This window comes from Epinephelus moara, chromosome 9, assembly GCF_006386435.1.
Source record: "Epinephelus moara isolate mb chromosome 9, YSFRI_EMoa_1.0, whole genome shotgun sequence".
Lineage (NCBI taxonomy): Eukaryota > Metazoa > Chordata > Actinopteri > Perciformes > Serranidae > Epinephelus > Epinephelus moara.
In genome coordinates, this window is record NC_065514.1 from 26,544,938 (window position 1) to 26,558,001 (window position 13,064).

Consider the following 13,064-nt stretch of genomic DNA (forward strand, 5'->3'; position numbering starts at 1 on the left):
ATTCATAACACCGTGCGTGTGTGTGTGTGTGTGTGTGTGTGTGTGTGTGTGTGTGTGTGTGTGAGTAACAGCCATATTGCTCTGACCACTCCCTCGCAGCACTGTGCCCTCACGTCTTTATCTGAGCCTTGGCTTCACAACGCTCTGCTTGACTGACTGCAGGTACTGAGATGTTAGATCACATTGCAGCAGAGGACACATGGGCTGGTTTACCTGAGGATTATACTCTGATGGAATTCAATTACAAAATGAAACAGTAGGAAGATCTGTTGGCTATCAGGCGCCTTTGTGTCCCTCTGGCCAGACACATGGTTATACATTTCTTATTGCAAAAAATACAACCCATCTGACATTAGTGTCAAATTTATTCTGAGGAGATAGTGTCATTAACATAAGTATTAGAGCTCTTGGACTGTCTCATTAGTTGTCAGCTGACAAGGCTTATTTTATTTTATCTTAAAACTGGTCTTTCTGGTGAAATTTTCAAACTCATTGGTTTCTCTGCAATGTGTTGGAGGTATTTGGAATTTTAATCAAATGTTATCCCTTTAAACCTTTGAGAACCTTTGTGTCTGCTTTGTGTTATGCGTTTGTCCCAGAGTGACCTACATTTCGGGACGTCCATGGGGTTCAGGCTGCCCAGCAGGTCCCTAACAAACAGGTTGTCTCCCTCCTCCCGACTCAGCCAGTTGTTGCAGGCGAAATAGAAGCGCAGATGGGGCCGGTTCATGTCGGTCACCACCACTCTGTCCAAGAACCAGCTGGCGTTCATCCCTGTGTTGTCGTGCTCGATCCTGGGGAGTCAACCGTCATAGTGTGACATGAATTCACCCTGTAGGTAATCACAAATGAGTTTTCCACATCAAATGCACCAATGCCTTTGTTCTGTTTTTCAGTTTGCTTGAATTTCTGGTAAATACCACACAATAGAGATAATGGATTGTTTGAGGAGTGAATAAGATGGGGTAGAATAACACAATGAAATATATCAGCAAGCAAGATCCAGGCACATTGTTTTGCCATAATAGATGAATTAAATAACCTTTAAAGCACAAGAATCGACATGTGTGAACTGAGTTCACCACAGACAGTAGGGAGAAACATGAGGACTTGCACACAAAGGTTCCTGAGCTGTATTCAAACCTGCTTTCATATTCATTAGATTTTTGTTGCACCAATCATTTGGGAGTAGTTTGATGCCAATAATCATCTTCTGCCAGCACTCACACAATAAAGACAAAAAAAAACAAACAGGAGAACAAAAGCAATGCCAGCTCTCGCATTTGCTTGGACATGTAATATTGCACTCAGTTCTCGGGTAGCTGCTCCAAATGTCAACAGATGAGTGTATAGTATAATAATACAACTCAAGACCTATGGCTAATTTTGTTTCAAGGTTACTGCATCGGAAAATGAGTTGAAAATTCTCCACTCTCCAGCGTTAAAAGCTGTCAGTTTCTAGGTTAGTGGTCTAAAACACTTTGGTATCCCCGTTTATTTTCATGTGCTATTACTACAGTCCTGAATAGAATTTGAGTGAATGGATGGATTTGCTCTCCTTTGTCAATGTCGACAGCAATATTGTAGAAGCATTCCTAATCTTTGAAGTAGTAGTTTGACAATACAATTGCAACTGAAGGTCCTCCTACCAGTCCTTTATAGAGCTCTCAAACATATCACACAAATGTTATCAGTGGATGGAGTTTGCTCAGTTATTATTCGGATGGATTCAACATGTGAGATAACAAAAATAGGTAATTATTTTGATCCCGTATGGTGCCTTCATTGATAAGATCATAACATATCAGGTATGGAATTAATCTGCAAATGCTCCGGTTCAAACTCTTCGATGAATGTCAGTTTTTGATCCACGACAGAGGCCAAAACGTGGCCTGCAACAGCAGGTAAGGCTCTTTGTTTTTATCCTAGACAATTGGTAAAAATGCTTTTTGCTCTATGTGTTTGCTACATGATTGTGTTGATGACTCATGGCTCCTGCCAGCCAGTTAAGAGGAGTGAGGAGCAGTCTACTACAGTACAAATAGTCAATTGTGAATCATCACAACCATGAGAGGTTCTTGAGCATGGATCAGGTCGTACATGTGTACACAGCTGCAAACAGACAATTACACACACCCACACATGCACACACACACATACATCAGGGATAGAATTGCATCTCCGTGGACATTGTGTTGGGACTGTTTTGTCAAGAAACTGTAGAACATGCTGAGGGAAATCAACACTTTCATAGTTCTTAATTTTCTTTCTGTAATCTGACTCATGTTTCCTGCTGCCTCGTTTCACTGCTTATGTGCGGCGGCTATGATGTAACCCAGCCTCCTCTGGAGTAAGACCCTAACTCCCAACAACAGATGGAGCTTAACCTTCTGTCACTGGACGGGATCCTTTGATGGCCAGCAACACAGCTGGAAAATAAGTGAGAAATGTGTCTGTGTGATCCGCTCTGTAAGCCGCTCTTACCCTGTGTGAGGTAAACGTGAACTGTGATGTTGTCAGTGACCTGTAGCTGCATTTTGCAGCCATGCAAAAAGCAAAATAAGTATTAAAGTATATATTATTCATAAGTTAGCAGAAATCACAGTCAGCAGCACAGTGTGGTTTTCTGTCACATGAACTTTGTTGTAAAGTACCTCAGCTTCTTCACAGGCCCCACGTTGTGTGTTTTAATACGGAAAACATCGGTCTTATTCTTCTCAAATGCAGTTCGGCTTCTGTGAATTGGAGACACACAGAAAATGTCAGAATTTGGGAGACAGATAAGTTGTGTGTGTGTGTGTGTGTGTGTGTGTGTGTGAGAGAGAGAGACAGAGAGTGATGCTCTATTTGATCAAAAGAGATTACACGAGTTGAAGAAACACAGTCCAGACAGACAACTGAAGTGAACTCTGGAACAGTAAATTACATCTCCTGACTGATCCGGCTTAGGGTACCCTGGTGGTCTCATGGCAGTTGTATAATCTGAAACCTCCTGAGGCTCGGCCACTTCAGTGCTCCCGCCTCCTCCTCCTCACATACTCTTACCCCTCACAGAGATGAGCCGAGCCTGCGTGCACAGAGGACCCCCCTTGCCAACCACAGCGAATCAGACACCCTCTTTTCCATTAACAGAGAACACATGCCTTTGTCTCTGACCCACATTTCCATCTGTTCTCATCTCTCTGCAATATTCAACTCAAAGACAGAGCCAAGGCTGGCATAATTAAAGTGCACGGTGTCATGTACTGTAAAAACAAAACTGCCAAGAGTGAAATACTGTCCAGCACACATGAATACATGCCCTCGTTCTGCGTTTCCGCATAAATCACCTGTAAGACAATGATGGGGGCACATTGACTGATGTGAAAAAGCAAACCCAATGCAAACTTTGGCATTCATGCAATTTGAAATTGTTATAATCACAATGAATTTCCAAAGAGTTGCATTTCTTAATCTGCCTCGATTGTTCAATCGGGCAAATATGCTTGGAGACATAGCAACCCTCCCTTACCTGTATTATGTTATAAAGTTTGAATTTGTCATTACACAATACAGGCAGGACCTAATATATATCGGAGTAAGGTGAAACTCCTTACTATGCTGTATGTTCATTATATGACAAAAGTGACTCATCAACGTCCATGTATGGTATTTCATCAGCTGAGCAGCAGTACAGCCACACAGCATGGAGATACTGAATACATAGCATGTTGATGCAGTCCGAGGTGGATGAATGGGACCACCACAAGGTGTGGGTGACATGTTTCAGTGTGGCTTACAATACGTTGGTATATCCTATACGCTGCACAGGTAACCCTATCTGTCAATCAATGTGTGCAGAGATAAAGGGAGCCTGCTGCTGATAAGATCCCCTGAGAGTCATTTGATCATCCACAGAAATGACATCGTGGTCTTCTTTCATTTGCCTCTGAATGAAAAGAAGACCGGCCATGTCACATAGTTCCTCCTTACTCCAGATATTCTGTGTCCGACATTATAAACCACTGTATAGAGGAGAGATTCCTGCGCCACAGCCAAACCTTTTTGAACTTGCGCTGCTTCTTTGACATCAAATGACTTTTCAAGTTTCAGATTTTAACAAATAGGTTAAAGAGATGCTCAGATCGCAAATAGATCTTGTCTTTATTCATGGGCTCCACAGGTACCAGGTAAATGTTGAGCAGGAATGCTCCTCCATACAGTGTTATGCACAATATAACTCAACACAAGGACAGAATCATAACCATCCTTTAGCAGACTGATTAGAAAATACCTCTTTTCTGTGCTGAAGGATCAAAGAAGAATAGACAAGGTTAGAAGTTAGCAGCTGGCATTGAAAAAGTATTGAACTAGCTAAGCTTACTCATTATATAAACTGAAACCAAATTGACTCGAAGCAACACGTAAACAGTGGCGTCCCCAATGGAGGGCACGGGAGGGCCATGGCCTCCCTGATACATTTGTTGGCCCCCCACCCAGTGAAAAGAATTGGAGGTCGACATGACTGTTTTTAAGAGATTGTGGCGTACTTTTTTTTTCCAACCTTGCCTGGCACCAACTATGTTGGCATACCTTGTTGGGAGGGGGGCCAAAATAACGCTCAAACATTATGCTAAATTTTGGCAAGGGAACAGCTGGCATGGCCATTTTCAAAGGGGTCCACTGAACTCTCACTTCAAGATATCTTAATGAAAATGGGTCCGATGAGTACACTAAGTTGCACCTAAACCTGAGTGGTCTTGTTCCTGGTAAATATTGTGGTCCTCCTAATCAATGTACCGCTTCAAATTAAAGTTGTATACTTGTTTTTTGAAGAGCAATCAATAGCCTAACATGTTATATTAATGATAACACATTGAAACAGGATTGGTGTGGAACTCAAAATGTTAACTGTACCTGTATTAGTGTGTGTACATCAGATAATTAGTAATATTAAGTGTGAAATAAGAAACCAAGTATATCAGTATGTGATTCCTTAACTTTTCATATTATAATAGTTTTCAGTTAGCCTATATATTTCAACAGCATGATAGAAATCCTGAAATTCATTCATGGTTGTTGGTTTTGTTGTGCAACCCAAGATTTTCAGTGGCCCCATCTGGTCACCCTTATGAAAACTTTCTGGGGGCGCCACTGTACATAAAACCTGATATAATAAGTGCAAACAAATCAGAGCCAAGTGAGTCATTGAGACCTGATTTAGAGTTGTAAAGGCAATATAATAACCAAAGTGTACTATAATTCAATGACATCAGCATAAACTTTTTTAAACTCACTTGCTTGCCAGGTGGACTTTGGGCGTGACTCCAAACTCTCCAAAAAGGGTGACAAACACATTAGCATCTGTCCCAGCTCCCTTTACATCACCAGTGATAGTGACCACCTCATACACTGAAAGAGAGAGGAGAGTGGAGATTAGACAGAGAAGAAAATGTCGACTCTGTTGTTTATGTCGCATTGGATTATGATTCTGAAATAATGACAGCACGTGTACGGAATAATTAGGTCTGACAAAGACTTAATAATTCAAAAAGTAAAAGGTTGAATAAAAGGACAAACAAAAAGTCACATCCTCAGACAGTGTCCAATAATCTATAAACATTAGGGAGCATTAAGTTTCCTTCCATGCACGGTTGCCAGGGAATTCAATGCGGCGAATCTGCAGCGAATCCATGTCTGGTGTGATACGCCAGCCAAGCCTCTCTCACATTTCACAAATGTGTCTCTTTGTCTGACCAAGCCACTGAGTTGATGGAGAGGTAAACAGGATGAAAACTCAGCAGTCTGTAGAATCTGCTTCAGTGTGTGTCATTTAAGGATGTTGTATGGAGGAGGGGGAGAGAGGAGCGGGCACACACATCTGAAGTCACCATGTGTTTACATTTTTGGATGGCAAAGGTGGTCTGATGGTCCACCACTTTGATCCAGACTGAAATGTCTTTGGCACAGACTTTCATGTGCCTCTCTAAATGAACTGTAATCACTTTAATGATATCCAAAATTTATATCTGCATCAGGCATGTTAGCATTCCTAAGTTAGCATTAGGCTAAAAGCACCACTGTGCCTTTGTACACCCTCGGAGCTGCTAGCATGGCTGTAGATTGTTCGTCTTGTAAGATGATGTAGCTCATGCTTGTGTCTATTGTTTACCTACAAACATACGTCATGGTCTACATAATCACTCTACTTATTTTGTGTGAGTCACTTTTCACTCAGCTTTTGTCACCGTGAATCCAATGAGATGATAATGACTCATCAAAGTACTTGTAATGGTCAACACCCACACAAAGAGTGTATTTTTTGGAGAGGATTTTAAAAGTCACACCTGTAAAGCCGCCTGTGTTAGGGTTACGGGAACAACATTAACTCTTCAGTAGGAGCTTAGTCTGTGATTGGCTGTTGCCTGTGACTCAATAGCTGGGCCTATACAGGGGGTAATTCTATAGTCCTGCTGCATTACTGAACGTAAACGTAAACTCCTGTGGTTATGTAAGAGAGATTGGAAGGTATGGGACACTGTCTGGGACATTGGGTCCAATTGAATCAGAGAGAAACAACAGAGGATAAAGTGCCCAGTCTGAACAGAGGTAGAGTGTGCTTTTAAGGGCTGGTGGACTTGGTTCTCTATCAGATATCCTGGGTACATGTTAAAAAATTGAGAGGACTGTGGGAGTAAATATGTTGAAAGTATTTAAGATGCATTAAAAACACCCATCAAAGAATGCATAAAGCAGCTAGAAGAAAAGGATCAATTGTCAAAGGGAGACATGCAGAAGAAGCTTTGGTAGGAGACACAGACAGATTACCAACAAACATCTAGGAGAGGAGGAAAGGAGAGGAGACTTGATAAAGAGCAATTTGACCAAAGTCCGATAGGGACATGGATATCTAATTAACAGTGAGCAGAGCTATTAAAGTCAGATTAAAGAGAAAGAGAGACACCTGATAAAATCAGATAGACAGTGGACTGGTAAAACTGAGCCCTGATAAACTCCTCGGAGTGTCAGAGGCCTGAGTGAGCCAGTGAGGTAAGAAAGACATATACACAAACATGTATCACTGCTGCTGATGCTAAATAATGATACCTGCTGCTCCTTTCATAATCTGCACAAAGATCAGGAGCTATACAGGCACATTCCAAGCAGCTACTTGTGTTAGCAATTACATGGGTGTGAAAATGCTAAAAAAAATCACAGATATGTCACAGTTTCTGCACTCAGAGTCAACATGATGGGGGAAAAGATATGGAAAGCTTTTAAGTTCAGATGCGTTTATGTGCAATTTCCTCATTCAAAACAGCTTTCAATACAGCTGAGTGCCTCACTTTCCAAACGCTCCTTTAAGGCAACCCTGTCTCCTAAATGTTGCAACTAATTTGTTTTGCCAGTAAAACAAATTGATGCCTGAGACCATGCCTGTGCAAGACTGGCAGCCCAGTCACCAAAAGAAAACGTTGGCATTATCCAGCCATCCATTTTCGTAACTGCTTATCCTCTTGAGGGTTGTGGGGGGGCTGGAGCCTATCCCAGCTGACATTGGGCGAGAGGCAGGGTACATCCTGGACAGGTCACCAGACCATTGCAGGGCTAACACAGAGACAGACAACCATTCATGCTGACATTCACACCTACGGGCAATTTAGAGTCACCAGTTAACCTGCATGTCTTTGGTCTGTGGGAGGAAGCTGGAGTACCTAGAGAAAACCTACACTGACACGGGGAGAACATGCAAACTCCGCACAGAAGGGCTCCCTCCTGGGATTGAACCAGGAACCCTCTTGCTGTGAAGCTGCCCTTGTTGGCATTATACGTTTCTGAAAAGTATGAATATGTTGAATTTGTTTCATACGTATCATATTGTTTATGACATGACGTGACATAATATATGAGCTAACTTTGTCATGAGCGGTAGAAGGGATGGTGTATGGCGTGCCACCTAGCCAAGATGCCGGCCAAGCCTCAGACTGCCACAGAATACTGCAGACAGCTGTTAGGGACCAACAAACAGCAAAACCTGTTGTGATTTAGTGAGTCATTGCTGTGTTGCTATCGGCTTCTTCGGCCCCAATCGTGGGTGTCAATGGACACAATACCACGAAAAGCCATGGTTTTTTTTTTGTGTTGTTTTTTTTTTTACCAAGAAATGCCTTTGCTGCTTTTCTTGCCTGGATTGTGCGCTCCAAATGGGGTACTCAAAGCCAAAACGTGATCTTTTTCTAACCATAACCCGGTGTTTTTCATGCCTAAACCCCACGTAGACCACAGCATTGTTGAAATGTAACGTTTCAGTGAATCCGCTACATAATACTGTGCAAATGCATCAGATTGTATAAGCAAATTTAGTCTTAGTCTATTGACACATAGAAATTTCCTGTCAATATTTCCATCGCTTAGGTAGCTACATCTGTGTTTGTACCTATTCCATAAATCACCCTGCCGCCACCTTTCCCCCAACTAACCAAACAAAATACTATTTTGAAGTCTCCTGGGGGATCTTGTTCCCCCATTCGAGAACCTCTGTGCTTTAAGAAAGCTCCCCTGGCTCCCGGCCCTGCCTCTAGCCCTAGTGGTTTTCCCAGCCCCGGTGACTGGGACGGCACCCAGCGCCTGTCTGCTCCCGAGCTTCTGTTTGGCTCCATTCATGTGGAACATAACTGAGCTTTCACCCAAGAACAATCACAGAGGGAGTCCCCGGGGTGCTCCTGCTCAGAGCTGAGGGAACTGGAGGAAACCTGTCGTCGAGATCTGACCAGTCGGGACAATCCAACAGGTAGATATATATGTCTTGTAACTGACTGAGACTTACCTGAAATACATGTGTGGCTTCTCTGCTTGCTCTATGATGTCAAATCCTTACCTTTCTTTTTGTAGTACTCGTCCTCGTATCCATCGGATGAGTCTGTGTGGTAGTTCAGCAGCTCGCTCTGGTACATCGCACCATAGTCCACCTGTTTATTTTTGGATTTTTTCCCCTTTTTCTTCTTGTCTTCGTCACTGTCAGCCGATCCCTTCTTTGCCTTCTTCTTTTTCTTTTTCTTTGAGTCCTCCTCCTCTTCCTGCTCCTTGATCAAGGGCTCCTCATCATCATCATTGTGAGACTTCTTCTTCTTCTTTCCATCTTTCGACTTCTTGTCCTTGGATCCCATCTCCTCCTCTCCCTCTGGATTCTCTGCGGAGGATTTCTTCTTCTTTTTCTTCTTTTCCTCCTTGGCTCCCTCAGTCACTTCCTCTTTGAGCTTCTCTGATTTCTCCTTTTTGGAATTGGTAGTGGGGTCATTATTGTTCTGCTCTCCCTCCTCAGCTTCATTTTCAATCACAGCACCGGCTTCAGCATCCTCATCTGGTTTCTTTTTCTTCTTTTTCTCTTTTACTTTGTCACCTTCTTTTTTCTTCCTCTGTTTCTCCGGGGCCTCCTGATTCTCAGAGCTCTCAGCGTTCTTGTGTTTCTTCCGACTAGTCTCCCCTTTTGTGGTGTCCCCACGGGTCACACTGTTGCTCCTCTCCTTTAAATTTGGCTCACTTTCCTCCACTTCGTCATCGACCTCTTCGGTTTCTTCTGAAGCTGTGGATTTTTTCTGTTTCGACGGCATCTTTTATTCATCCACTTCCCTGGCCTTTAGTTTCGTAAGTGCTGCCTTGAGTTTCTAATGGTGAAAGACAATTCATTTGACCCTTGGCTGCAGAGAGGTGCTGGAATCGTGGGGTTCACAGCAGCGTGGGCCTGTGTGTGGCTGCAGGTCTACAGACTCAGGACATGCAGAGGGTGCATTGGCTGCATGGGCGTCCCCTACCTTTGCAGTATATGGCCATATGACTAACACACACTACTCATGAAAAATTACCGTCACCTCAACACTCACGTGACCCATGGGAGAAAGCCCTGTGAAAAAGGAGCCTTGCACAGAGAACTTATCCTCTCTGCCACGGCATGCTCCATTATTCATGGTGTTAGGATCGCTTTACGGGCCGGGGGCGTCTCGCTTTTACCTGCAGTCACACGTACACAGACAGATAGACACACATAAACACACACGCACACACACTCACACAAACTCTCCCTTACAACTACTCCTCTTTGTTTATCCTGACATAACAAAGTGTAGCAATGTGTACAAATCACATGATGTACAAAGAAGCACCTGACTTGCAATATATTGACTCTTAAGATTTATCACAGATGGGTAAATATCCATGCAGCAATGATTTATTTTTGCCATGGCTGCTTTTAGCATATATCACTGTCCAGTTAAAGGAGGGTTAATATGCTTTTAGTTTGAGTTGGAGATTGATACTACTCTCATATATGTGCACTTAACATGCAGCTCGAGCCAGCCAGTGGTTAGCTTATAGCTTAACTTAACAAAACACCTGGAAACAGGAGGAAACAGCTCTGGTTCTGACCAATGCAACTAGTCCTTACAATTATAACACCTCCCATTGATTGCAGAGCTAGAATATTGTCTGGAGAAGTAACTGTATTAAACTCTATACATTTAAGTATTTAGTATCTGTTTCTGTAAGAGCTCGAGTGTAAGATAGAAGCTGCACTGTCCTTTCTCATCTGCACAATGACACTTTAATATTTTGGCTCCGAAAATATGATTCAACCAAATTTACTGAGACAAGGTTAATCTTATATCATAGTTCAGTAAATTGCTAATTGAAGTAACTTTAATATCTTGGAAATTTAATTCCCATTGTGGATTTTCAAGACAACTTAACTGTAAGACTAGTCAAGGTGCCAAGTAGAAATATGCATCACATTTTCCTTCCATTATTTGTTCAGAGAGGATAAAATGCTTTGAAATTATGGACAATCAATTAATTTAGTAAAACCTAAAATCATAAAAACAATGTTGAGTTGTTTACCCAGCACAGTTGTAGGCCTACCTATTACATGAACTAATCAAGTGTATATCAGCTTTAAAACTAAGAAAAACACAGAAAAGGTTTTGCAGGACTTCAGTCTTTAGCAACACTGTTTGTATAATAGCACACATTTCTCTATGCAATTTTTGGTTGCAGTTCCATCACATTGGCGTACACATCTGCACCCAGGAGCCAAATCATCCCATTAGTGTTATTGCTGCCACCTGACACCAGATAATGTAGGCATCAAGGTGAAGGGCAGAGTTTGGTCATATTGATCTTTCAACATCAGATTACCCAACACACAGATGACAGCAGAGAGTCAAACCTCATTTGACCCAGTTCAGTGCGGAATCATCCCCGTAATACAAAGGACCAAATGCTACACCATTCCTTTCTAATTACATTTATAACATTCATGTAATAAAAATGTATCATTCTTATTGTCCTGCAGACCAGCAACCTGGGCCAGCATGTTCTTTTTTTCTTACTTTCCCCTTGTGTTCAAATAAGATAGAACTGCATGTAATGTCATGAAACTAAACTCACCTGAACTTGCTTGTGGCAAATTGTTTTTCCAAGAGTCAAGTCATAGCTTTTCCATGCATATTTTTGTTTGTTTTGGTCTGCGTCTTTTTGGGTCTTTTTGTGTCTGTCGATGTTCTATCTCTCTTTGGGATAATCTTGTGTCTGTTGTCCGTCTCTTTGTGATCATTTCTGTCATTCTTGGTAATTTTGTGTCTCTCCCTGTAGTCATTTTGTGTTTTGTGGGGCTTTTTAGGTAATTTTGTGCCCTTTTTTGTCATTTTGTGCTTCTTTGTAGTCGTTTTGTGTGTCTTTGTGATCATTTTTGTGTCTTTTTTCGTAATTTTGTGTCTCTTTGTAGCCATTTTGTGTCTGTTTTATGCGTGGGAATACTCTGCTGCTGTAAGTGTTGATGATGTGAATGTGCAAACTTGACCAGCATCAAATCCTGGACCCAGGTGTTCAGAAATAATCTGATCAGATTTCAGCTATTGGATTGGATCAAATCTCACAAATGGGTTGTTCAAAGGAAAAAAAATGATTCTGAAATCGGATTAGATTTTTGACCGTCAGTGTGTATTGTTCAAAACCTTCAAGTAGGACTGGGATATCTTTCATCCAAAAAAATTGGGATTTTCTCGTTCCAGCAGAAGGGTGGGCTCATGGTGAATTTCAGGAACAAATGCACTAAAACTTTTAAATTGGTCAAATATATGCACATTTAGTTATATTTTGAACTTTGCTAACTATTATAATCATTGACAAAGCCAATAGTTAGGGCTGGCTCAGGCTTGTTTTGGACCAGCCCCTAGTTATCCTGACATAGGCCTAGTCTGAAGGGGGACCTTCTGTAATACACTGAGCCCCTTCTCTCCTTCTCTCCCTCTCCTCAGTTTCTGAAATGTTGGTTCTTCTTCATTTGCTGACATCCCCGCCCTGTTTCTTTAGCATATCACTAACTCAGCTTCTCCGGAAACTTTGTGCTCCACTGTCTGCAGGTTAGCTTGTATCGCAGCTATGCCTGGATCATGTGTCGTGGTTGTGCTGTTGCTGTGGTCCTGCCTGATGCCTGCTTGATGATACAGTTATTATTACAATATTATTTCTGAAATCAGTGTTATTGTAGCTATTGTCATTACTGTCTGCCCTGCATCTCTCTTTGTCTCTGTCTCTGTCTTTCTTGGTCTCTCTTGGTCTCTCTCTGTCTCAATTTCTCTGTCTCCATTTATGTATCATTTTGTGACATGGATCACTACACATTTATGTTGATCTGTTCTGTATGACATCTATTGCATATCTGTCCATCCTGGAAGAGGGATCCCTCCTCAGTTGCTCTTCCTGAGGTTTCTATCAGTTTTTTTTTCCCCATTTAAGTGGTTTTTACTCATCCGCTGTGAGGGTCCAAGGACAGAGGGATGTCGTATGCTGCAAAGCCCTTTGAAGGAAATTGTGATTTGTGATATTGGACTTTATAAATAAAATAAAATTAAAAATGTTTATGTTACTTTTAGCTGATTCAGCTTCTTTGCTGGCTTACTATAAAACTTAATATTTCCATAGTGTGATTATTACCTTGTGATTGAGTGGTGAGTGCTCAGGTGTTGAGGGTCTCCATGTGGTTAACCATAACAAAGCCCAATGACTATCAGAGCATGTATGATATATGGTTC

The 13,064-nt window shown here is 41.9% G+C and overlaps 1 protein-coding gene across 1 annotated transcript in view; it reads right to left on the reverse strand.

The window, feature by feature from the left end:
* The window catches only part of LOC126395658 (lipoxygenase homology domain-containing protein 1), a 36,098-nt gene extending 26,508 nt beyond the window's left edge, over positions 1-9,590 (reverse strand). Inside the window, exons 1-4 of the mRNA XM_050053286.1 lie at positions 8,858-9,590; positions 5,277-5,391; positions 2,655-2,735; positions 610-794 (exon numbers count right to left, since the gene is read on the reverse strand). Of these exons, the coding sequence (XP_049909243.1) occupies positions 610-794; positions 2,655-2,735; positions 5,277-5,391; positions 8,858-9,590 (1,114 nt within the window). The remainder of the gene's footprint in view (positions 1-609; positions 795-2,654; positions 2,736-5,276; positions 5,392-8,857) is intronic.
* Positions 9,591-13,064: the final 3,474 nt, after the last annotated feature.